This window comes from Canis aureus, chromosome 5, assembly GCF_053574225.1.
Source record: "Canis aureus isolate CA01 chromosome 5, VMU_Caureus_v.1.0, whole genome shotgun sequence".
Lineage (NCBI taxonomy): Eukaryota > Metazoa > Chordata > Mammalia > Carnivora > Canidae > Canis > Canis aureus.
This window is the reverse complement of record NC_135615.1, coordinates 34,606,998-34,632,923: the sequence shown is the minus strand read 5'-3', so window position 1 is coordinate 34,632,923 and position 25,926 is coordinate 34,606,998. Positions and strand designations below refer to the sequence as shown.

Genomic DNA, 25,926 nt, shown 5'->3' with positions numbered 1-25,926 from the left:
TAAAATGTTACCTGATACCGCGCAGCAACTAAGGATGGCCTGTGCCGCTTGGGTGGCGGTGACCCGCGTATCCAGCGAGCCCCAAACACCCCAGCGCTGCCACGGGGTCACCTGCGGGCACCCGCTTCCCTTTCTCCCAAACACGTGGACGCAGAGTCCGAAGCACAGGACAGTGGGACGCAGAGTGCTGGAGACCTTCAGACGGTACCGGGGTAACCGCTGGGTCGTGCAGTGTCCAGCCAAGGCGCGTGGGCAGCAGGGCGCTTCTTGAGGACACCGTGTCGGATGGTCTGCAGTGGTTTGTCATGTGATGTCACTTTCTAACAAGTGTTGCATTTGGGGGGATATAAAGCAAGATTTTCACCTACGTGTGCTGCAAAGGATTCATTAAGAGAACATAAAACACAAGTGCTTCTGGGGAGACAGGAGCCCATCTCCTCGCGAGGATCACAGTCGCCGAGCTGTCCTGGAACTCGAGTCTCTGGAGGCTTGCGTCTTTAGGGACACGCTTGGCTGGCAGGTCCATTCACTTTGGTCATTTTAGCCCTCGTGGCTTCGACGGTCACGGGTTCCCCACCCCAGCCCCGGGGAGCCACTGCGCCTGCGTGTTCCTGTGGCTGCTTGTGTGCTTCGGGGTTTGCTGAGGACCTTGCTCCCCGAAGATGAGGATTGTCACGGTAGATTGCTCGTTGCTGCTTCTAATGGCAGAGGTGTGGGCACAGGTGGGCCCCGTCCTTCAGTCCCCACCCGCCGAGCCAGATGCAGGGGGTTTGAAGAGCCAGGGCCTGTTTCTTTGCATTTTTCCTGCTTTACCTTGTGGGGGCCAGACATTAAAGAATTAGGATTTTGAAAAGCAGCTGCTGTCAAGGGAATTTGGAAAGACCGCACGTGCCCAGGGGAGGACACATCGTCAGAGAACTAAGGAGACCTTCAGTCTTTACCTCTGGCTGGCACAGTGATGCCCCTCAAAACACCCAGCCGTTCTGGGGAAGGAGAATATCTGGTTTCCGGAATTACCACGTTAGGAGATTTCAGATGTCCGGTGTTCAACAAAATCATAAGGCATACAAAAAATGGGGCATGAACAAAAGAGGAATAGCAAAAAGTCCAATAGGTGCCCCCCAATTCCCAAGCTGGAAAGTACAAGTAATAAAACCAAAAAGATAGATGGGATGACATCAAATCTCTGTGCTTCCACGGAAATAACTGTGAAAGACACCTTATGAAATGGGAGATATTTGCAAACCTTTTTTTATGAAATAAAACATCAATAAAAATAATTTTTTATGAAATTAATGTTCAGAACACATAAGGGATTCCTGCAACTCACCTAAAACCACCTGATTAAAAATTGGGCAGGAAATTCAAACAATTCTCCAGAGAAGACGCACAAATAACCGGCACATGCAAAGATACTGAAAATCACTCATACAGAGAAATGAAGATGAAACCCACGTGAGCTCACTCCCGCGAGGATGGACACTCGAGATACACGGATGGTGGCGAAGGATGTAGAGAAATCGCAACCTTGTGCACTACTGTTGGGAACGCAACCGGGAGCAGTTCCTCTGGAGAAGAGTATGGAGGTTCCTCAAGTCCGAGTCCTCGGGTAACAGTGTGCACTATCCCGCCTGTCGGTACGGGGCCAAGAAATTCAGCGTAGGACGGCCCAGAGGCGTGTGCGGCCTCGCTTCCGAGCAGAATTACTCCGGATCCTCACTAGGAAGACGCTCCCGCCAGTGTGGGATGGCTGGCTGCAGAGGGGCCGGCCCGGGAGCCCGTGCAGCCCGCAGCCTCCAGGAGCCTGGCGCGTGGCGCGCCCGGACTGCAAGGGGCCCTGCTGAGGGAGGAGAGCCGAGTGCCCTGTGGTTCACCCCAAAGTAGTAACTTAGTCAAAATTCCCGAAACACGGATTTGAGAGGTTGGAGCTGGGCCACAGGGAGTGTTTCATAGCGACAGTTTCAGTTGCAAGACGCAAGAGCACCAGAGATCTGTACACCTACGTGAACAGACTTACCAGCGTGCACTTGAAAATGGGTTAAGATGATAAACTTAAGGTTTAAGTGTTTTTTACCAGTAAAATTCCCAGCAAGGAAAAGCCCTGGTCCAGGTGGCTTCCCTGGTGAGTTGTGCCAAACATAAAAACCCCCTCCCATCCTTAAATGGTCCCCCCCCCAAATGAAGGAAGGGTCCATTTCTACCTCATTCCATGAGGCCAGCATTGCCCGGATACCGAGACCAGATGGCATCACAAGAAAACCGGGGGCCAGGATCCCTCTGGAATATCGACCCTCGGGTCCTCAACGAAAAGCCAGCAGCCACAGCGTGCGCGTCAGAAGGATTGCGCGGCGTGATCGGTGGGGCCGGGCGTCGGGGGTGACCAGCGCGCAGGTGCCGCACCACGTTGACAGCGAAGGACGAGAACCCCATGGGTCTCGCCGGGATGCGGAACGAGCACTTGGTGAGATTCAGTGCCCTTTCATGATGAAAGGACTCAACTGAGACGGAAGTTAGTGCCGCACAGTAAACGCCAGCTGTGGAAAACCCGCGGGCGGCGCCTCCCTGGGGGGTGCAAACCTGAAGGCCTCCTCAGGTCAGGGACGTGGCCCGCACGCCGCCCTGGCCACTCCGCGTAGCAGCCCCCAGTCCTCGCTGGGGCAGTTCATGAGAAAGAGAAGGAAAAGGCATACAAATTTGGAAGGAAACAAGTAAATCTTGTCTGCCCAGACAGCATGATTTTATTTGTAGGGAGCCCCAAGTGTTTCATGCCAAAAAATATGAACTCAGCAAACTTTCCAGGATGTAAAATAAAAAAAGACTTAACGATTCTATGCGTTAATGGTGAACAGCCCAGAACTACCTTAAAATAATCCATCTGTAATAGGATGAAAAGGAATACAACCCTTGGGAGTTAGCCGTGGACGTGAAAGGAGCGTCCACTGGAAGGCGTGACCTGTTGCCGGGAGAGGTGAGGACGCCCAGCGCTGAGTCCGTGCCCAGTGCCCGCTGCCCGCTGTGGCCTACGGATCCGGCGCGACCCTTGTCAAGGTCCCAGTGATGCTTTCTGTAGAAATCCGTCCTTCCTAAGGGTCACAGGGATGTTCAGGGAGTAGCTGAAAGAGTCAGGGAAGGAGCGAAACCGGAGGACTGCACGCTCCCTGGTCTCAGGCCGTGCCTCAGAGCTGCGGCAAGCAGAGGGCGCTCCTGCTGCTGCGGGGGGGATCAGGGGGGATGGGGGGGCGACCCTGCAGCCTTGTGGGGGGACCAAGGGCGCAAGGACGCCCGGACTCCGGGAGGGCAGGGGCTGCGGCCCCAGGACGGCAGCTCCCCCTGGGCGCCAACTTTCAGGGGCCTCCAGGGGGAGCAACTGGCCGTTGGCTCTGGGCCGGCAGCCACAGAGGGGCTGAGCAGCCCGGGTGGGGGGGGGGGAAACCCCCGCAGTGCTGGAGGAAGCCCGAGCCCCGAGGGGGACAGTCCTGTCCTGCCCGGGAAGCGGGCCCCACGCGGGTGGCAGCACGCCTCATCGGGAGCACCTCCCCTCCCGCAGGTTTGTTAGCTTTCTTTTCGCTTTACTTCTCTCCCTTTTTAAAAAAAAATATTTTATTTATTTATTCATGAGAGACCCAGGCAGAGGGAGAAGCAGGCTCCATCCCTGCGGGGAGCCCAACATGGGACTCGATCCCAGGACCGTGGGGTCACGCCCTGGGCCGCAGGCAGGTGCTCAACCGCTGCGCCACCTGGGTGCCCCGCGTGTGTGTTTTCCGTAGACCCCACAGCCAACATGGGGCTTGGACTCAAGACCCTGAGATCGAGCCTCACGCTGCGCTGAGCCCGCCAGCTGTCCCACCTTGGGACTTATCTAAAGAAAATTTCAGGGGATCCCCGGGTAGCGCAGCGGTTTAGTGCCGCCTTCAGCCCAGGGCGTGATCCTGGGGTCCCGGGATCGAGTCCCGCGTCGGGCCCCCCGCACGGAGCCTGCTCCTGCCTCGGCCTGGGTCTGCTTCTCTCTGGGGGTCTCATGAATAAATGAGTGGAACCTTTAAAAAAATAATAAAAAAAAAGAGGCCTCGTTGCTGTGTGCTCGCCTTCCCCCAGCCCAGTGTGACGAAAACTCCGTTAGTAACGGAAGCTGCAGCCACCTGCTTGCGCACCTGCGGGCCCTCAGCCCCCGGCCCCGTCTCTGCGTCACGGGGGTCGCCCTGCCCCAGTCACTCCACGGCCCCCTGTGCCCACGGGAGGGGCTGGAGCTTTCCTCCCTCCGTCTGCTTCAGGTCAGTTGAATTCTTGGTTCAGTGGAAGACTCTGGGGTGAGGGAGGCACCCTCCTTACCCGATACTGGGTTTTGTTTATTTACTTTATAAGTAGGATTCACGCTGGGCTTGAACTCATGACCCCGAGACCAAGACCGGAGCTGAAACCAAGAGCCGGGCGCTCCGCCGACTCAGCTGCCCAGGTGCCCCGGGTACTGTATTTTATTTTTATTTTTATTTTTATTTTTTTTTTACTTATTTATTATAGTCACAGAGAGAGAGAGAGAGAGGCAGAGACATAGGCAGAGGGAGAAGCAGGCTCCATGCACCAGGAGCCTGATGTGGGATTCGATCCCGGGTCTCCAGGATCGCGCCCTGGGCCAAAGGCAGGCGCTAAACCGCTGAGCCACCCAGGGATCCCTTATTTTTATTTTTATTTTTATTTTTATTTTATTATTTAAAGACCAGGAGCAAGCACAGAGGCAGAGGGAGGAGCAGGCTCGTCGCTGAGCGGGGCCCGATGGGGACTCGATCCCGTGCCCCCGAGACCCCGGCCAGAGCCCCCGTGCCCGGGCCGCACTTAGGGGAAGGTCTGGCGTGTTCACCTGCCCGCGTGGGCGCTGAGCTGCTCCTGTTGGCCGTGCACGAGCCTGGGCTCCTGGCAGCCGCTGCAGCGGGGTCACCGGGCAGGGGTGTGTCCGGGCGCCGGGGACCCGGTGTGCTGTCCTCGCCCTGCCGCCGGCCGACCTCACGGCACGGAGAAGTGGGTGGCTGCTGCCTGCGTGGGCGCCCGTCCCCCCGGCCACAACCCCTGACGCCCCCGTGGGCAGCCCACGCGCCCAAGCCCGGCCGCCCTGCAGGAGCGAAGGCCGGTCATGGATGGACGTGGAAAGCAGTGATTCTGGGGAGAAGCAGCCTCGGGGTAGGCGGGGGCTGCGTGGGCCCAGGTTGCCGCCTCCGCGCGGGAGCCGGGCTAGGACCACGGACGGAGGCCGCCAGGGTTGGGGCGGAGGCAAAGGACCTGGAGAGGTGACCCATCGGGGCTCACATCTGGGCCAAGGCGAAGGGTCTGCATTGGTGGGTGCCGCCGCGAAGGGGGGAAGCGTGGGGCTGCAGCGGCCGGCGGTGGCGGAGGGGGTGTGGGAGCAGGTGCAGGTGTGGGGGGCCGGGTCCTGCCACAGTGCCCTGCACCCCGGGGTCGCGGGCTTGAGCCCCCACGTTGGGATGCAGACTGTGTGAAGTCTTCAGGATAGAATCGATGCTCTGAGACCACGTGAGGCAAGTGGGGCCGAGGCATGGGAAGGTGGCCTCGGGATCCTGGGGCCGTCGGGTCGGGCTCCCTGCTCAGCGGGGACACTGCTCCGCTCGCTGCCCCCCTCCCCAGCCTAGGATCTCGGGTCTCAAATAAAACTTTACAAGAAGTCAGCGAGGGGGCAGCGGGGGGCAGGTGGGTGCCGCCTTCAGCCCAGGGCGTGACCCCGGGTCCCGGGATTGAGTCCTGTGTCAGGCTCCCTGCAGGGACCCTGCTTCTCCCCCTGCCTGTTTCTCTGCCTCTCTGTCTCTCATGAATAAATAAATACAATCTTTAAAAAACAAAACTATTATAAAAAAGTTCCTTCATGAAACACATGGGAGAGCTCTGAGGGTTCATCAGGTCAAGGACCGTCCATCCTCTGGCACGTCCACGGAGCTCCTGCTCTGGCCCCGTAACTTCATCAAAAGACTAAATTGTGGGATTAAAGTTTTACGGGATTAAAGTTTTGACAAACCAGACAACAATATTAAAATGTGGTAATTCCTTTTATTGGTTTTGCTTCTCAGTAAAATTAGTACTTGCCACATCGTCTTGCCTGAAGTTTTAAGCAACTCTTCAGGCTTAACAAATGGGCTTTTCTACTGAATTCACAAAACATTTAGCTCTGTTAAATAATTTTTCATCTTCCCAGTGTTTATTATACAACATTCGAGGATAATACAGCTGTTGTAAGATTTCAGGTCCGAGAAATCTATGGCAAGAGTTTTAAAAAAATGCATTTGTCGAGGTACAATTTAAATACGAATAAATACACACCCCACACCCCGAATCTCATGTGGACATTAATCTTCCTGCAGATTTCCCCCCCTACAATACAGCCTGACTTTGGAGAACACTGGTTTTCAGCTGGGGGCGCCTGTGCCCCAGGAGGCACTTGGCACCTGGTGTCACTGTGACTCACGGGCAACAGGGGTGAATGGCTGTGGGCGGGCGGCAACCGGGAGTTGCTACACGTCCTACAACACACGGGGTGAACTCTCCCCATAAAGGACTACCACCCACACGCCAAGTGTCCAGCTTAAGAAATCCGGTGCTGGACTCCCTCAATTAACCCAATTCCCACTTTACAGACTGCCCGCCTGCCCGGCGTGTTCCGAAAACACGTCAGGAAGGGGCAGAGGCTCTAACAGAAGGGACCTGAGCAGCATCGTCACCCACAGCGTGTGACTTTCAGCATCAAAATACTTCCCGAATGAGTAAACCACAGAATCAACTTAGAATGACAGAAATCAGAACACACACCGTTTAATTTCTCTTGAACCTGTTTTACTAGTTTAATCGGCTCGTATGGAAAGTTAGCTTGGACTGTTCTGGAGTAACTAAGCAAACAGTTCCCACTGCACATTTTTCTAGACTGATAAAAATGTAATGATTTATAAAGCATTTGGCAAAGAGCAAAGTGTGCGGACGATGTTTATCATGACATCTCAAAAATCAAGAGCTTCACTTATTTGTTTGGACTATGTGATTAGACAGGTTAAATGAAGTGAATCCCCCCCCTTTTTTAACTATAATCTCCCACATGTTTTTTTTACAAACAGCAACCCACACTTATGGGCCATGTGATACAAAGTGAACAAGTTGGTTGTACTTTTCCAAATTCTCGTTGTAAAATACCAATATTTTAGATGATGAGTTTTTTTTTTTTTTTTTTAATTTTTTATTTATGATAGTCACAGAGAGAGAGAGAGAGAGAGGCAGAGACATAGGCAGAGGGAGAAGCAGGCTCCATGCACCGGGAGCCTGACGTGGGATTCGATCCCGGGTCTCCAGGATCGCACCCTGGGCCAAAGGCAGGCGCCAAACCGCTGCGCCACCCAGGGATCCCTAGATGATGAGTTCTTAAGGGGAACCAAAAATTAAAAAAAAATCATATTAAGTTTACTAAGTGGAGAAATTTTTCCGTATTTTACTAATCACTCATCTCCACATTCACATTCTATGTATTTTCTCATGGTCAACGAACTGATTCAAATGATTTAAGTTATCCCACCACTTAAAGAGAAAAGCATCGGCGATAATCTGAAACCACGGAGTTATCTTAATTTCACCACGGGCTGCCTTTTCCAGAAGTTCTTTTAGCTCTTCCTTTGTCACGTAACAGTAGCTCTTAATCTCATTGGGATCTGGATTCAAGGTCACGTTCTTCCGCACGAACAGAATGTAATCAATTTCGTGTTCCCCCCAGATGCCGTCCGACTGAGCCTTGTAGTGAATTCGTGTTAGATAATTAATTTCTTCTGGAGGAACCTGGGATGAAAAGAAAACCTCAGCAAAAAACACCAACAACACGGGTAACGTCAAACAGCCCACCTCACTCCGTAACATCCTGAACACAGCCGTAGCTGCAGAATTAGAATTCTTAAAACATTAATCTCCGAGTGATGACACATGAAGATAGTATTACAAAGTTTAACGTGCCTAGATTTTTTTCCCCCATATGACCAAAAAGTTAAGTTAAATTTATCGAAATATATATATATATATAAAAAAGCAGTTCCTCACACTAGATGTGTGACATTCTTCTTCACTTTTTTTAAATTTTTTTTTTGATTTTTATTTATTTTTCTTCTTCACATCTTAATGGTACTTTTCCAAGGGAAAAAAACTATTTGCTACAGGAGATATACTTTATTTACCCAGGTTTTATTTAAAAAGGGACAATGCCAGAAAAAAAGGAAGATTCCTATTTATCCAATCAGATTTATAGTACATATTTGTAAGGATTTCTGTATCATCTTTGATCTGATTAATTATAAAAATAGTTGGGACGGAAAAAAAAATAGTTGGGACGCCTGGCGGGGGGACTCAGTGGTTGAGCATCTGCCTTTGGCCCAGGGCGTGATCCCGGGGTCCCGGGATCGAGTCCTACATCGCTCTCCCCTCAGGGAGCCTGCTTCTCCCTCTGTCTGTATCTCTGCCTCTCTGTGTCTCTCGTGAATAAATAAGTTTCAAAAAAATTCATAAAAATAGTTAATTTCATATACTGGTTATTAGATCAATCCATTTCAGCATTGAGCTAAATTCTCTTAAGCTGGGACAGCTGGGTGGCTCAGTAGGTGAAGCATCTGCCTTGGGCTCAGGTCGTGATCTTAGGGTCTTGGGATGGAGCCCCGTGTCAGGCTCCCTGCTCAGCGGGAGGCTGCTTCTCCCTCTCCCTCTGCAGCTCCCCTTGCTTGTGCTTAATCTCTCTCTCTCTCTCACTCTCAAAAAAAAAAAAAAAAAAAAAAAAAAAAAAAGATTCTCACATAATATGAGGAAATCAAAACTTAAATCATCTTTAATGGGGGGGCTTTCTGGGGCCAGGAACTCACAAGGTTACAAGGCAGAGACTCACCTTAAATTTAAAATTTTATTTAAAATGGTTTAATGCATATTTGAATCTGTAAACAAGATTTCAGCTTGTACAACTGTGCAGTAAACCTGGTTACCTCTTCCATGGGAATTCCTAATTCAGCCTCTAAACGCCTCTGTGCTGCTCGTCTTACTCCGATCGCGTCGCTTTCCTCAAGCTCTTGTGGATTACTTAATGGATGACTGCAACATGTGTTGGTAAAACAACCTGGAAGAGGTTAAAGCGTGTAGATTAACTGTTCTTCGAAACAGGTCTAAAAAATCAAGAAAACTTAAAAGTAACAGGAAAATAAGGATTTCTAAGTCAATTATGATGAGCTATCAGTAACTGTTCTAGGAGACACGACTAGATAAGTTCTTTATGAACACCTGCTTAACCAAAGAGAGCGAAGTGTACACAGCTAAACCTACAACACTTGTAAAAACAGATGTTAGAAAGGCAGGTGGGGACGCCTGGGGGGCTCAGCGGTGGAGCAGCTGCCTTCTGCCCGGGGTGTGATCCTGGGTCTGGGACTGAGTCCCATGTTGGGCTCCCTGCTTCTCCCTTTGCCTGCGTCTCTGCTTCTCTCATGAATATATAAATAAAATAAAATAGAAAAAAAAGAAATACATGTACATATACAGGTAGGTAGGTTTGTTTTTGTGTGTGTTTTAAAAAATATTTATTTATTTATTCATGAGAGATAGAGAAAGAGAGAGGCAGAGACACAGGTAGAGGGAGAAGCAGGTTCCTCGCAGGGAGCCCGACGCGGGACTCGATCCCGGGACCCTGGGGTCACGGCCTGGGCCGAAGGCAGGCGCTCCTGCTGAGCCCCCAGGCGTCCCAGGCAGCAGTTTTCATCGCTGTTTTAGCAGGTTGCACTCATGCGACACGCTTCTTTATGCAGAACACGAAATGATGGCACCCACCGCATCGGCCTTTGCCACCAACGGTGCCCCTGGCAGAGCCACCTGGATCCCGCTCCGCACAAAACGCTGAAGTCAGAAGCACACTGACCTGGAAAGGTGATCTTAGCATCCGACCTCTGCTGCAGCAGGAGCTTATTTTCTGTGTTGAATAAAAACACGCTGAAGGCTCGATGCAATAACCCTGCGGGCCAACACGAGCGGTTACTTCACTTCACGTAAAACAGCAGTTACGCGGCCCACTCAGCCCGCAGCCCAGAGCCCTGGACCCGCTGCAGACAGCGCACCTGCCTCCCAGCCGCCCTGCCCCCCCCCGCCGCCCGGCCCCCGCACCTGCCCTCCCCGCACCTGCCCCCCCCCACGCCCCCGAACGTGCCCCGCCGCCGCACACCTGCCCTCCCCGCACCTGTCCCTCCCGCCCGCGCACTTGCCCTCCCGGCACCTGCCCCCACCCCGCACACCTGCCCTCCCCGCACCTGCCCTCCCGCCCCCGCACGTGCCCCGCCGCCGCACACCTGCCCTCCCGGCACCTGCCCCCTCCGCACACCTGCCCCCACCCCGCACACCTGCCCTCCCCGCACCTGCCCTCCCGCCCCCGCACGTGCCCCGCCGCCGCACACACCCCCGCCCGCGCACCTGCCCCCACCTCGGTCTATGTTCTCGTTCAGGTGGCAGTTGTGCTTGGTCTCCGCCCCGATCCGCCGGTCGTGCTCATCGATGAGGATGCACATCTCGGCCAGCAGCTGCACCTGCTGCGCGTCCAGCTCGTCCAGGTCCACCTCCCGCATGCTGGCGGCCCGCCCGTCCCGGCCCGCGACCCTGGCGCCGACACACGACAGGAGCCCGTGAGCCCGGGCCGCTCCCGCAGCGCCCGCCGCCCGCCCGCCCGGCCCGGCCCGGCCCGGCCCGGCCCCGCCTACCCCGAGCTCCCGGCGCCCCGCCAGACACGCTCCGCCGCGCGCTCCTCCCCCGGGCCCCGCCCCCTCCTCCGCGCCGCCGGCCCAATCGCCAGCGCCCGCGCCACCGCGCGCCACATGCTCCGCAGCCAATCGCGCACCGGCTGCGCCTGACGTCACGATCGCGCGAGGGAGGGGCGGGGCCGCGTCCTGAGCCCGGGGCCCGCGGTTCCGCCCTCGGCGCTCGGCGTCTGGCGATCGGGTCTCCACGGGCCCTGTTTAAAGCGGGGCGCCCGGAAGCGGGGGGCGGGCCGAGCGGCCCCGTCCACGCCCTCAGGCCGCGCGCACCGGGCGCCCCCGGCGGGCAAGCGCTCGTTACGGGGCCGGGGACGCTGCGCTCTCTCGTCCCGACGTCGGGGGCGGGACTACGGGCGGGGTCGCCCGGAGCGCGGCTGCCCGAGGCGGCCTAGGTGCGCCTGCGCGGCTCCCCCTCCCCGTGGTCCCGCCGCCCGGCCCCCGCCCCGCACCCACGCGCGGGCCCCTACGCGCCGGGCCGTCACTCCCTCCCTGGGCCCCGGGGGCCCCGTTCACCCCATACGCCCTACACGTCACGGCCGCTCGGTATTAAAACACCAAACAGCAAAATCTGTTAACTGGTCATTTTAAAAAAATTATTTTATCTGCTTAGATCTTAAAAATGTCAAAATAACTAAAGTTCCCATCAGGTAACGCTTTTATTCCAAGAGATTGAATAAAGACTGAATAAAGTGTGCTTTATCCTTAATTCCGATTGCCTGTGAAATTATTTGTGTTTCAATACGCATCAACCGTGTACGAGCGCCCGTTCCTTCCTCTCCCGCCCGTGGGACTCGGGCTGTGGCCCGCGGCAGGAGCAGCTGCGGGGCCTCGTGTCCGGCCTCGGGGCACCTCTGGCCTTGGCCGTCACCGCAGCCTTCGGGAACCTCGGCTTCCTCTTCCGTATCGATCCCTAAACTATGCCAGAAATTTTAGGACTTATATTAGTGTTTGTTCGTTCATTTAAAGACGGTGATAAATACAAATCGACATTTGGATGAACCTGTTCTCCAAACAAGCACCGTCCGAAGAGGCAGCGGAGAGGTTGACCCTTGCAGGCCTCCCGGGCCCCCGCCGTGGCTCAGGTCCACGAAGAAACTCTCGCTTCACGGAGATACCCCGGACAACCGGCAAGCAGCTCAGCCTTTTCCGATGATCATGGCCATTCTTTTTTGATGACACAGCAGGACACAAAAATGGTAGTTTTTTGGCTCCATGTCTGACCCCCGGGGGCCCCTCTCACGCGTTATTCTGCGATATCAGGTCACTTGGAAAACCCCTAAACTACGCAGATGCTGCAGGTGTCAGCACACCTCGCCGCTCCGTACCCATCACCTGTCCCATCAGCAAGTTCCGCGAGGAGCCGTCAAGCCCTTGGCGGACAGCGAGGGAGCTCGCCGGGTCCATGCCCCAGTTTCTGGGGGCTCAGCAAACAAACAAGTGTTTGCCGAGCACTCGTCTTCACCGTCCCGTGCAGCCGCGGCCCCGCAGGGAGGCCAGGCCCCTGACCCCGCGCCCGGGTCGGGCCGCTCGGCGCTCGGCGCTCGGCCGCGGGGGTGGGCGCCCCGGGGGAGCAGCTGATGCTGTTGTCGCCGCGAGCCAATGGCGAACCCCGGCCCCGGCGAGGAGCGCGCGTGAGTCATCTCTGCGGAGGAGCCGCAACGTTCATAGCTGCCCCCGCCGCGGCGCCGCCGCCACATCCCGGCCCGCGGCCCGCAGCCCGCAGCCGCCCGCAGCCGCCCCCGGCCCGATGGCCGCGACCCCCGCGACCCCCGCGGGACCCCGCCGCGGTGAGTACCGGCGCAGCGCAGCCGCCCACACGGCCCGCCCGCGCCCCCGCGCCCGCGGGGGGGCGCCGGGCCGCGGGCCGGGGGCGGCGGCCGGGGGGAGGCGGAGGATCGCCGCCGCGCCCCCGCCGCCCCGGGCTCCCCGCGCCACCGGCCCCCGCGGGCGCGGGCGGACGCGGCACTTCCGGCGCGCGCGGGGGGCGGGGGCGGGGCGGGACTTCCGGCGGCCTGCGCGCGAGGCGAGGTCGGAGCTTCCGGCGGCGCCGGAAGTGCGGGGCGTCGGGCTGCGGGGTCGCGGGGCCGCGTCAGGGCGGAGACTCGGGGTCCAGCGTCTGTCTGTCCGTCGCGGGCGCCGCGTGGTCGCGAACGGACGGACGGCGGCGCTCGGCGCGGTTGTTGGGCGGCGGCGGCGGCGGCGGCGGCGGCGGCGGCGGGCCAGGTGAGGCGGGGGGCGGGCGGCCGCGGCCTGCGCGCGGTGGGGGGCGTGCCCGCGTCCTTTGCAGCTCCGCGCCCGGGGTCGCGACGCTGCTGCCCGCGGAGCACGTGCGGGCCCGCCGCCCGGGGTCGCCGCCCGGGGTCGCCGCCCGGGGTCGCCCGGTGCCCGGCGTGACCTGGGGTGACGCTGCGCCGGGCGCGCGGTGCTGCTGTCGGGCCGCGGCCTGCGCGGTGGGCGCCGTCGAGCTCGGGGCAGGGTGCAGCCCGGCTCCGCCTCGGGGGCTCCGGGCTCCAGCTGCTTCTGGAGATGCGGCCGCCGCGTCCCGGGGACACCCCCCGGGCTGCCCCGCGCGCTGCCCGCTGCTGCCTCGCTCCCTGCGTGCGTCCCAGCCGCCCTCCCTTGCTCCCAGGGAGTGCTTGGGAGCCCCTCCGCGAGGACGTGGGAGTCGCGCCGGCGCGGCGAGGGGCACGTGGCGGCCCGCGGGCGCCGGGAGCTGCCGGGAGCTGCCGGGTGGCGCTTTGGGAGCGCGGAGTCCCGGAGGGAGCCGTTCGTGCGCCCCCGGTCAGGAGGTTTTTGGAGACCAGTAGGATTTTTTTTTTTTCCTCTCCATCAACTTCCTTAACGTGACCTGTCCTAGGATAGTGGGTTACTACCAACGTTTTGATGAAATGTGATTTGTTTTGGAATTTCAGGCTTCGTTTCTGGTTATATTTAGGTGAAATGGCACAGCTTCCCCCCCCCCCCCCCAAGATTCATTTATTGATGATATTCACAGAGAGAGAGGCAGAGGCACGGGCAGAGGGAGAAGCAGGCTCCATGCGGGGAACCCGACGTGGGATTCGATCCCGGGACTCCAGGATCAGGCCCTGGGCTGAAGGCAGGTGCTGAACTGCTGAGCCACCAGGGCTGCCCGAGGTTTTTTAATTTATTCATAAGAGACACAGAGAGACAGAGACACAGGCAGAGGGAGAAGCAGGCTCCATGCAGGGAGCCTGATGTGGGACTCGATCCCAAGACCCGGGGTCATGGCCTGGGATGAAGGCAGGCGCCAAACCGCTGAGCACCCCCCCCCCCCCCCCCCCCGGCTGCCCCTGGCACAGCTTTTGACACGGGTTACACAAGGTTAGTTTTAAAGTGAAGGTGCTTTTTTTTCCCCCTTTACAGTTATTTGTTTTTCTTCTTCTTCCCGCCCCTCCCTTTATAGTACTATAGCAGTTTACCAAAGTGTGTGCATCCTAACTACTCAGGAACTGTGCCTCACAGGGATGTTGGAGCAGTAGCTGCAGTTCTTACAGACTGAGCACCTTTGTAGTGGTTCCTGTTTCTGCCCACCCCGTAACGGCGTTGCTGCAGTACGACTCACTGCACGTCCCTCCTCATCCAGCTCGCAGTCCATGCTGTAGCAGTTCACGCTGTAGCAGTTCGCTATTCCTTTCACACACACCTGCAGTTTCCTTGCCTGTCTCTGTAATCTCAACCTGAAAACCCTTTCAAGCCTTGGTGTTGGGTTTGTACTAACAGTGACCCATGGCCGGTGAAGAACGTAGACACTTTGGTTCCCCGGCTGAACAAGGGCTTGTTCTCCCCAGAGGGACTGGTGTGGAAGGAAGGAAGTGATGTTGGCGCCAGGGTGCACTGCTGGAGGAGGCAGAGGATGTGAACCAAGAGGACAGGAGTGAAATTTTGAAAAAGATTCAGGAAGAAAATTGCGATGGAAAGATTAACAGAAAAAAAAATTGAGAAGAGGTTAGAAAAACTAGAGGAACCTATCAGTGTAGTTTTGGAAGAATGGTGAAGGTGGCTGAGGAAATGAGTGGAAATAGCCAGGTGGTCTTCGACTGTGAAGCGCAGGGCCCAGGGATTATGAGCCCATATTTGAGATGGCACCTCACGGAGCTTCCGAGGGTACTAAGGGATAAAAAATCGACTCAGGATGAAAAATCTCCATTTGAGCCAGGTTTTGGGGAACCAAAAGCTGTTCCAGATTTATAGTTTATAATTGCATGAAGTGTATATATTTGCTTGGAAGTTGATCAGTGCAAAAAGATTACTAGTGTATGGACGGTTTGGTGAAGTGCTAAAAACAAGAAAAGCCCAGAACAACAGCTTATGGGGTTTGTGGGGGGATGGAGGTGAGAGCCTCAGTGAAAGGCAGAGGGTGAAGATTTGTTTTTTGAAGTTCTATTTAAGTGATCTCTACACCCCAGTGAGGACTCAACACAGGGCCCCAAGGTCAGGAGTCACTCCTCCCACTGAGCCAGCCAAGCACTCCCAGAGGGTGAAGATTTTTAACATCAGTGATTAGAAGACTGCTGATTTCTTACTGAAGATAAGAAATATATAAGCTTTCCCAGATTTTCCAGTGTCTGGAAAGCCAGTGGTATGATACTTCAGAGAGAAAATCATGGATTCAAAACCTGCAACTTTGAGGGATGCCTGGTTGGCTCGGTTGGTAGAGTGTGTGAGTTTTGATCTGATGGTTGTGATTTCGAGCCTTGGTGGGGTATAGAGTTTACTTAAAAAAGTCAAAAACCCAAAAAAACTACGACATTAAGGTGAAAGGAAGGTTGGTGTTGCAGTTTTTGCACTTTATATAACCAACTTGTAGAAGCTTTTAAATGCATTAATTTTTCAGCTTATACTTACTGGAATATTTCCAATGATGCAGGTCTTCAGAGAGGAAAGAAAAGACCTTTACTGGCTTATTTACTTGATTGAAATGTCTACAAAGTTTTCTCTTTTCTCTGTGGCTCCGTTAGGACTGGTTTCACAAGGTTTTGTTATTTTTCTTCCTTTACGAAATGCGCCTTATAAACTGCAAGGTAACTATGGTAAATTGTTGTGTTAATGATTTTGACACAACTGAGATGCTTAATGAAGTGACTAATTAAAATGTGTAATCGCTAACAAAGAATTATGTCTATCCCTATTTTTTTTATTGAAGAATATACTCTCTGGGTGTAAGATTCCATTAAGTCAGTTTGATTTCTTGGCCAGTATTTCGTATGTGACACGATTAAATAGTTCTAAATGTTTCCACTAAAAAATAAAAATAAAGAAAAAAATCACTGAAATACTCTTAAGCGGGATCATATGAATTGCTTAACAATTTGGCTTTTTTTCAAATTTTTCAAAAAATTTTTAAAGATTTTTTATTTATGAGAGAGCAAGAGGGAGAGCATGTGCGTGCATGCAAGCACAAGCATGGGGAGTGGCAGGCGGAGGGAGAGGGAGAAGCAGGCTGAGCAGGGAGCCCTACGTGGGGCTTGATCCCAGGAGCCTGGATAGTGACCTGCTGAAGGCAGAGGCTTAACTGACTCAGTCACCCGGGTGCCCCCAATTTGTCAAATTTAATATCAATGTAATCTTTGTGCATATGAAATTCAGCCAATTACAGATTCTGCTTTTTTTAATTTCAGCCATCTCTAATTTCTATAGCTCATATTTTTCAGACTTCATCAGAAAATTGGTTCTTTAATTTTCAGTCAAAAATAAATTTTCCATATGTCATTTGAAGGAGTGCTGGCTTTATTAAATGTTGCTTGTTTCTACCAGTAACGTTCATTATAAGCTTTTTTATCATCTTATTGGAAGAGTAATGTTTGATAAGGCATCAAATCTGGAGGCATGATGGAGTCAAAATGCCCATCTCCACTTTAAGTGTAGATCTCTCCCAGATTTGTACATTTAGCCCAGTGGTCTTTGCATCTCTAGATCTGTGTACTTCTTTCCCTCTTCTGTGTCTTAGGTCTTCAGAGGCATTGCAAACTTCATACCTTCAATATTTAGTTCTTGATTTCTTCTCCACATTTGCTGCCTCAATATCTCAATAATCTGATCTCTCTCACCTTCTTACTTCAGAAATGAGGGCTGAGGGCTGTGCTTGAAATCTCTCTTCTGCCCCACCGCCCTCCCCACCCCACATCCCTTCCTGTACCCTCTCATCTTAAGGGCCATCATTAATTGCCTAGACATTTACTAACTTCCTGACCAGCTTCTTCCCCACTCCTAGTCATCTGAGTTTTCTGTGTTTCCTACACAGCAAGAGTGATTTTTCATGCAAATTCGGTTGTCATTTTTTTACTTACACCTTGAAGTGGCTGGCTTTTTGTTCTAGAATAAAATCTAAACATAAAAGACCGACTCTAGGGATCCTGGGTGGCGCAGCGGTTTAGCGCCTGCCTTTGGCCCAGGGCGCGATCCTGGGGACCCGGGATCGAATCCCACGTCGGGCTCCCTGCATGGAGCCTGCTTCTCCCTCTGCCTGTGTCTCTGCCTCTCTCTCTCTCTCTCTCTCTCTCTCTGTGACTGTCATGAATAAATAAATAAAATCTTTAAAAAAAAAAAAAAGAAATGTAAAAAAAAAAAACTAAAGAAAAAAAGACCGACTCTAAGCCTCTCTCTCCCACTTATTTTGTTACCATTCTCTCTATTGTTTGCTATGTTTTAGCCACATGATCTCTTTTTTAGAATCTCTAATAAACTAGTCTCATTCCCAGCTCAGGGTATTTGCACATGCTGTTCCTGTTCTTGGAAACCCCATTCCCCCTCTGCATGTCCATGGTTAACACTTCCTAATTCTTCAGTCTCAATTTAAAGGTCAGTTTCTCAGAGAAGCCTTGCTCTTTAGCTTGTATCTTGTCTTGTAATACTTGTACATCTTCCAGAGCAGTCACCGTAACTTCTAATTTCTTTCTTTCTTTCTTTTTTTTTAAGATTTTATTTATTCATGAGACACACACACACACACAGAGGGTGAGACACAGACGGAGGGAGAAGCAGGTTCCCTACAGGGAGCCTGATGTGAGACTCCATCCCAGGACCCCTGGATCACGCCCTGAGCCGAAGGCAGCCGCTCAACCACTGAGCCACCCAGGGATACCAACGACTTCTAATTTCTGTAATAAATCTTGAGATAATGTTTAAGGTCTGTCTCACAACCCTAAATACCTGAAAGTAGGGACCAGGCCTGTTTAGTTCATGGCTGTATTCCCAGTAGGCAGTGCTGTTATGAACGGAAGAGTATTTGATGTGTGACCTAAAATAAATGGCTGTTGATAATCTCCACTTTAAAGATGATAAAATTAAGCCTTAGGGAGGTGGTTGAGTACCTTGACCAAGGTTGTATAGCTAGTTGCTAAGAGATGTGTTTATTCATTCACTGACATATTCATCAAATATTTTGGGATGCATTTATGTCAGCCCACATGGTCAACCCTACAAGTATAGTAGTGAGCCCAAATAATATCCCAGGTAAGACATTGGTGGTGCTGTGGGAGGAGCATTTATTAAGTGAGTAAACCACAAGTAAGATCTAGATGTGGAGGTGATTAGGATCGTGTGGTGCTGTGACTAGCAGTGGTGGAAGGAAGCTGTTTTGAGGAGGTAACATTTAAGCAGAGGCTTCATGATGAAGTTGAGCTGATGCTTTGAAGAGTTGGGCGGGTTGCATGGCTTTAAAAGTCATGTTCTATTTTTTTTTTTTCTTTTTTAAAGATTTTATTTATTTATTTGACAGAGATAAAGAGCCAGACAGCATAAGCAGGAGGAATGGCAGAGGGAGAAGGAGAAGCAGGCTCCCTGCTGAGCAAGGAGCCAAATGTAGGATGTGGGGCTTGGTCCCAGGAACCTGGGATCATGACTTGAACCGAAGGTAGACGCTTAACCTGCTCAGGCACCCAGGCACCCCTGAAAGTCATGATCTTAACTGTTGTGCTCTTGTTTGGATTTTATTTCGACAGGTATTTAACTTACTTAACTGGATTATTTATCTCCATTTTATTTCACTAAGTATTTGAGGTGGCAGTAGTTCCACTCCTTGTTAGTTTTTAAGGAAGCAAAGTATTATTCATTGTATAGCCAGAATTTGTAAGTGGAATAAGGTGTGATGGATGAAAGGTGGCTACAAATTCTTTCTCATTCTTTTTCTTTCAGGAGGTTAAGTCTGTTTGCCCTCCACTTGAGTCTGGGTTGGCCTTGTGTCTTGCTTTGACAAATAGAATACCCAAAAAAGTGAGAAATAGAAGTTTAGAAAGAAAACCAAGAGAATTTTAGAGATAAAAGCTATAGTTATCTTGCTTCTATTTCATTTTTTTAAAAAAAAATCTGAGACTTGAATTGTTTACATAATACTATAGAAAATAGGTGATGATTTTAATAAATTAATAGATTTCAGAATTTTAAACCTAAAAACACATAATTGTTTGACCAGTTTGAAAGTTTTTAATGTGATGTAAAAGAAGATTTGCTTCCTTGTTGCAATTTTAACACAAGTTTTGCACATAAAACTTGAGACACTAAAGGTCTCTGGTTTTGTACTTACGAAAATACAGAGTAGAGGTACTTCCCTATTGCACTAAGTATATCTGAAAACACTGGACGTTATATATAAAAATGTACAAGACTGAAAGGTGAAGAGGAGGAAGGATAGTGACTTGGTGTATTGGGACCTCAGAGATGACACAGAGCTGAGTTCCCTGGCTTTTTTTTCTTTATTTTAAAAATATTTTTAATTTTTATTTTATTAATTCATGAGAAACACACACACACACACACACACACACACACACACAGAGGCAAGACACAGGCAGAGGGAGAAGCAGGCTCCGTGCAGGGAGCCCGCATTGGGACTCGATCCCGGGACTCCAGGGTCACACCCTGGGCCGAAGGCGGCGCTAAACTGCTGAGCCACCCGGGATGCCCATTCCCTGGGTTTTCTTTTCGCCTCGTATGTCTCAGACTTGGGCCTGAAGAAGTAGCAACCCAGCAACACTGAAGGGCTCAGACCAAAAGCCTCCAGGAAAGCCTACTCTGGGCAAAAGTCCAGGAAAGTGACAGCCCTAGACAACACTTTTGGAAAACACTGCAGCACCTACCCTCACTCATGTCTACGGCTCGATGGAGAATCTAGACTTTTACCTTTGACAGTGGTATCAGAGAAGGCTGGGTGAGCAGCCAGTGGCGTTTTCGCCTGTGTTGGGTGATAGGAACATGCTCTTCCTGCTGGGGTGGTTTAGGGGAAAACTAGTAGAGATTCAGGAATGTTACCACTGCTTGGTGGTAACAAGGCCACGTCGAGTACTGTAACAAGGGCCTCTCTTGCAGACAGGGTGGTGTGAGTAGAAGGCAAGGGAGAGTTTGGACTCTCAGGGAACCCAGCACTTCGAGGAGTAGCTCCACCCAGGGTCAGCGGAGGCCGAGCGGAGAACCCTGCCTTCCGTCTCCACCTTTGCAGACACCTGGCTGACATAAATTTCTGTGGCCTGCTATATTAGAAGATTTAAATCAGATTCCAAGTCTGATAATATGAAATCCAAAATGTTGAGGCTGCAGTTGAGAATTACATGTCATAGGAAGAACTGGGAAAATTTCAACCTGAATGAGAAACGACAACTGACAGTAACACAGAGATGTCGCAGATGTTAGTATGATTGGACAGGAATTTTAAGACAGCCGTCATGAAGATGTGTCAGTGTGTAGTTAGTGATGCTTGGAACCCATGGAAAAACAAAATCTGAGGAAGAAAACACAGGATATAAAGAAACAAATGAAAATTTAGAACTGAAAAATGTAATTGAAGGAAAAAACCCAGTAATGGCTGAACAGCAGAAAGGAGAAGACAGAGGAAAGATTAAAGAGATAGAAACTGCCCAGTTTGAACGACAGAGAGAAAATAACTGGAAGAAAGTGAACAGACCGTCAGGGACCGGTGGAACTTTGACAAAAGACCTATCATTCTTTAAAACAAAAAAAAAAAAACAAAAACAAAACAAAAAAAAAGGCCTATCATTCTTGTTATGATCCCAGAAAGAGAGAAAGACAGTGGGGGGGCTGAAAACGTATTTGAAGAAATATACTGGCTGAATATTTCCTAAATTTAGCAAGTCATAAACCTATTGAATCAAGCTTAGTGAAACCCAGATAAGATAAACTCAAATACTTTCTAAGACCCATCGAATTCAAGCTTCTGAGATTTAAAGACAAAAAGCAGTGAGAGAGATGTAAGTTTACCAGTAGTGGGAAAGCAATTGGAGTAGATTTCTCATCAGTGGCCATAGACGCTGTAAGGAAGTGGCATATTTTTCAAGTGCTGAAGGAAAAGAACCGTCAACTCAGAATTCTGGATCAAGTGAAAACATCTTTCATGTGATCTGTCACCAGCCGACCCACCCTAAGATAATAACTAGAGGAAGTTCTCTGAACAGAACGGAAATGACGTAAAGCAATGTGGGGACACCAGGAAGGAAGAACAGACAATGGAAAGAGCAAACACTGGTAAATTCAGGAGACGCTCCTTTCATATTTGAAGGTTGAAGCATAGCTCTTGATGTTCTCGGTGGAGGTGGTGTTTTCACTTGACTGTCGCAAGTGGGGGAGTGTAAGGGGATGGGAAGGAAAGGTTTCTGTATGTTACCATGAACTGGTAAAATGTTGATCGTCAGTAGCCTGTGATAGTTGTGAAAATATACCTAGAGCAATCACTAAAGAAAGTCATACAGAAGAGGTAAACTCAGAAACTATACCATAAATCAAAATGAAATTCTAAAAAATGTTTAAATAACCCATAGGAAGAAGGCAGAAGAAAAAAAAAGAACGGAGATGGACTTATATACTAGGAACGAGTGGCATTTATTCTGTGCGTGCAAATTTGGATTAGCATTTGAAAATCATCAGTGTAATTGATCTGTTTAGAGGCTAAAGAAAAGCCTTACCATTAAGTGATGCACACAAAAAAAAAACATGACAAAATTCAGCATGTAATTGTGAGACTCCGGAGGGGAGCCTTCTCATCTCAGTAGACCGAATCTACAGTTAATATACAGCTAGTATCATACTTAATGGTCAAAAACAGTTTTTTTTTTTTTTTTCCTTGAGGTCAAAACAAAATAAGTGTTGTCACTATTTAAAACATAGAACTGGAATTTCTAGCCAGATCAATAAGGATTAGAAAGGAAGAAAAACTGTCCTTTTTTTCAGATGACATAATAGTCTACTTAAAAAAATGCCAAAGTATCTATAAGAAATCTCCTAGAACTAAGGAGTTCAACAAAGTAGGATACTACCAATTAACCTGAAATGGAATTAAAAATACAGTTTTATTTAAAATTATTCAGAAAATAAAAATTCAGACTTGAGTGTAAATTTGAAAGGACATATGTAGGACTCCTTTGTGGAAATCTACAAAACTGAGGGAAGAAAAGATGATCTCAATAAATGAGTCATATACCATATTCATAGATCGGAAGGCTCAACATGATAAAGATGCTACTTCTCTCCAAATTGATGAATAGACTAAACAATTCCTGTTAAAATTCCATGAAGATTTTTGTAGATTTGGGAAAGATTATTCCAAATTTATATGGAAAGGCAAAGGAACTAGAAGAGCTAACACAATTTTGAAAAAGATTTAAGTGATAGGAATCACTAAATGGTTTCAAGATAGCACAGTCATCGGGACTATGAATGGCAGGGGTGCCTGGCTGGCTCAGTAGGAAGAGCCTCTGGCTCTGGATCTTGGGGTGGTGAGTTTGAGCCCCATATTGAGTGTAGAGACCAAATAAAGCTTGAAAAGTACTGTGTTGTTTGTAGAGAAATAGATAACATAGATCAGGTGAACAGAATAGAGAACTGAGAAATAATCCCACGTAACTATAGCCAACTGATTTTTGATCAAGATGCCAAAGTTTCTCAACACATTGTAGGGTGGATAGTTTTCAACATGTGCTAGAATAATTGGATATTATCAGCAAAGAATGAAATAAGAAAACCCAAAACAAAGATACTCTTCGATCTAAACTTCACAGCTTGATGCAAATATGAGCCCAGAGGAGCTTGTAAATTTAAATATTGTGTACTAAAATTTAAAGAAGAAAACAATTTTTTAGGAGCTAGGATTGATAAAAAGTTCTTAGACATGACTCTAGAAGTATGATCCATAGGAGGAAGATAATTGATCAGTGGGATTTCATCAGAATTTGAAAGTTTTGCTTTGGAAAAAACCCCTTTAGGATAAAAGACAAGTTACATACCAGCGGAAACTTGGCAACCCGCACACCTGACGTGTAATTCATGAGGGAAAAATGGAGAACTCTCAAATCTAGATAGTAAAAACCCAATGTCCTATTAGAAAATGGGCAAAAGGTGAGGGGAAACATTTTACTGTGAAGGGTATTTAGACTGCAGATAAGTGCACAGAAAGATGTGGGGTATGAGCAGCCCCCGGGGGAGTGTGCGTGCCACACGTGAAGACCGTGTGAAAATACGGTCCGGGCCGCTGAAAATACTCCTCTGCCTGTCCGGGCCGCTGAAAATCAGCATAGTGAACGTAGCAAATAAGACTGGAGAACAGGATCCTCCTGCATCGATGATGGGACTAGAAGAGATTAGAGCTGCTTTGGAGAATATTTTGGTGGTTTGTGTTTTTCACATTGCCTAGAGTATTTGAGGCACAGTGGACTAAATAAATCATTAAAAGTGATTTCACTTGTTTTTACCTTTTTTTTTTTTTTTTTAATGTGGCTACTAGAAAATTTGCCGTTGTGTGTGTGGTTTGTATTGCATTTCTCTTGGACAGCATTGCTGTGAGGCTAGGACATGTGATTAGACTCTGTTCTCTCTGGGGAGGAGGCCAAGGCTGGGAAGGTTAGTTAATGGAAAACTGTATTTTAAGCCCTTCTATGCTAGTTGATTTTTTTCAAAACTTGTTAACAAAATTTAATAAAAAATGACTTCTTTGACAAAGGCTGTGGTCTCTTTCTTAACAAAGATGTATTTTTAAAAATATTTATTTATTTATTTACTTATTTACTTATTTATGGAAGACAGAGGTGGAGACACAGGCAGAGGGAGAAGCAGGCTGCCTGCTGGGAGCCCAGTGCGGGACTCAATCCTGGGAATCCCAGGATCACGCCCTGGGCCGGAGGCAGGTGCTCAACCACTGAGCCACCCAGTCCCTCTGTCTTACCAAACATTAATTTGTCACATTCTAAATGACATAGTAAATACAGCCACAGTAAAGGCGATTGGAATTTAAAGTACAAATTGTTGACCATTTTTTCCTTCATTTTAGTTTGCCATATCTGAAATCAAGTACTTGTTTTCCTGTTGTTTAGCTTATTGCAGGAGGGAGCAGGACATCACCTTCTAGAAGTAATGCCCACAGAAAGCGGGACTTGCTCTGCTGCTCGCCAAGCAAAACAGAAACGCAAATCTCACAGCCTTTCCATACGAAGAACTAACAGCTCCGAGCAAGAGAGGACAGCTCTACCCAGAGAAATGTTGGAAGGACAGGTGAGTTTGTGCTGATTGTGTCTGTGATGTTCTAGAAATAGCCAAATACATAGAGGTCTCCAAAGTAGAGAAAAAGAGTGGGTTACCAAAACAAAACAATCCCCTCTTCCCTTAATAACCCATTCAAACAACTATCAGATATAACACCTACACAGAGACACATGTGGCTAGTGTGACTGAGAGATTTTTAAGTTTGTAATTTATGTTTACATTTAAATAGCCACATGTGGCTGCTGGCCACCATATTGGACCGTGCAGGTAAATAGCCTAGGATACTTTTTTTGTTAGGTTTATTTAGGTTTCTAGTGGTGAAAGTCCCGCACTCTCCTTTGCTAGCATCTTCTGGAGTTAGCTGCCATTTGAGGTAAATGTGTCTTTGCATGGCCTTGTGAATGCCCCTCCTCCATTATGATGTAAGACAGTGGGTGATGGCGTCAGGGTAACCCTTGTGGAGGTCATGTAGAGTCCTGCAAGCTGAGCAGCCTGGCTACCACGCCGCTCGGAGGGTCCTCGTCTTTGTGTTGTTGGCATTCCCTTGACGGGGCCGCCTTGTTGAGGAGTTCCCTGGATGGCTGGGGTGAGGTGCTCTGTCTGGCTCAGCAGGAAGACAGTAGCAGTGGTGTCTGTTGCCAGCAGTTGGCATGGTAGGTGAGGTGGAGGGGTCTGAGATGCGTGGCCCATGACCAGTGGATTCGAGTTAAACAGCAGCCCAGCGCTTTCTAGACAAGGTTACGGTCATTTGTTGGGGAGCGGTGCCCTCCCACATGAAGATAGTGTGAATGAGCCATGGTGGTGGTTCACGCTTCCTAGGTTCACAGATGTGCATGCTCAGTGCGGGGGCGCGAAGCCCGTGGCTGCAGAGTGCTGCTGAATCTGTGCACGTTGTGCACACGGGCCTCCTGCATCCAGGATGTGCTGATGGGATCAGGTGTGGGTTTAAAAGCTTTGCCGAGTCACTGGCTTTTGTGCCCTGAGTTTTTTTCCTGAAGTGGTACCCAGAGCTCAGCACTTCTCCGTAGGGTCTGTGCAATGGGACGGCCCCAGCAGCCTGGCCCGGAGTGCGCTCACGTGGCTCCACGTGCCTCTTGGAACAGGTCTCGTCTCCCTGCGCATCCCGCTTCCTGATTGTCAGGTGAGGTTCGTGTGGACGTCCCAGTTCTGTCTCTGGTTACGATGACCGTCTGCATTTACTGCTCGATGAATGTCATAGTTCAGTGCTATGACTAACAGGATCTAAAACACTGTGGGCATAGGTGAGTAGGAATTAATACACTGAGGAGATTTGGCCTCGCTGTAGGGTGCAGACAGGCTTCTCTCCGGGTGCCCTGGTGAGAGGGACTTCTGGACGAGGGTGCAGGAGGAGCATGGTGCAGAGAGGGAACGGAATATGCATAGGCCCCGAGGCAAGGTGGGGAGCGCGGTAAGTGTTCATGGTGATGGTCTGTTTTACTTTTCACTGTTCCTTCAAGTTCTCTCTCTTTTCATATTTTTCGTTGGCCCTTTAGAGGGGTGCTGATGGAGGCTGTGTTACCATTCTGGCAGGTTTTAGGTTTTGAACATGTGACTTCATAAACAGTTTTAACTAGTTTGTCAAATTTACTTGTACATCATGTTATTT

General features: G+C 50.3%; 2 protein-coding genes across 18 annotated transcripts in view; one reads left to right on the top strand and one right to left on the bottom strand.

The window, feature by feature from the left end:
- Positions 1–6,031: 6,031 nt before the first annotated feature.
- On the bottom strand, positions 6,032–12,507 carry IDI1 (isopentenyl-diphosphate delta isomerase 1). Of its 4 annotated transcripts, XR_013379580.1 has the most exons (6): positions 10,746–10,762; positions 10,472–10,644; positions 9,917–10,009; positions 8,997–9,127; positions 7,407–7,815; positions 6,032–7,203 (listed from the first exon to the last, which is right to left on the bottom strand). XR_013379580.1 is itself a non-coding variant. In XM_077897367.1 (5 exons), exons 2-5 carry the CDS (start codon positions 10,611–10,613, stop codon positions 7,498–7,500), a joined length of 684 nt encoding a protein of 227 aa, XP_077753493.1. In that variant the 5' UTR covers positions 10,614–10,644; positions 11,800–12,507; the 3' UTR covers positions 7,399–7,497. The 4 variants fall into 4 exon arrangements, 3 of the variants coding, with proteins under 3 accessions (XP_077753493.1, XP_077753492.1, XP_077753491.1); XM_077897367.1 differs by lacking the exons at positions 6,032–7,203; positions 10,746–10,762 and adding an exon at positions 11,800–12,507 and having other exon boundaries at positions 7,399–7,815; XM_077897366.1 differs by lacking the exons at positions 6,032–7,203; positions 10,746–10,762 and adding an exon at positions 10,883–11,014 and having other exon boundaries at positions 7,399–7,815.
- Positions 12,456–25,926, top strand: part of WDR37 (WD repeat domain 37) — an 88,740-nt gene continuing 75,269 nt past the window's right edge. For 2 of the 14 annotated variants that reach the window (XM_077897355.1, XM_077897354.1), the window contains exons 1-2: positions 12,456–12,586; positions 24,131–24,308. In XM_077897355.1, coding sequence (XP_077753481.1) covers positions 24,171–24,308 — 138 coding nt within the window. In that variant the 5' untranslated portion in view covers positions 12,456–12,586; positions 24,131–24,170. Of the gene's footprint in view, positions 12,587–12,899; positions 13,023–24,130; positions 24,309–24,751; positions 24,953–25,926 lie in introns of those variants that run through there. The other 12 variants (XM_077897351.1, XM_077897349.1, XM_077897362.1 and 9 more) reach the window with 9 other exon arrangements.

Coding starts and splice junctions, on each gene's coding strand:
- IDI1 (XM_077897367.1), bottom strand. CDS start 10,613: ATGCGGGAGGTGGACCTGGACGAGCTGGACGCGCAGCAGGTGCAGCTG. Junction 10,010..10,471: donor GAACGAGAACATAGACCGAG/GTGGGGGCAGGT, acceptor GTTGGCCCGCAG/GGTTATTGCATCGAGCCTTC. Junction 7,816..8,996: donor TAGGAATTCCCATGGAAGAG/GTAACCAGGTTT, acceptor TTTTCATCCCAG/GTTCCTCCAGAAGAAATTAA.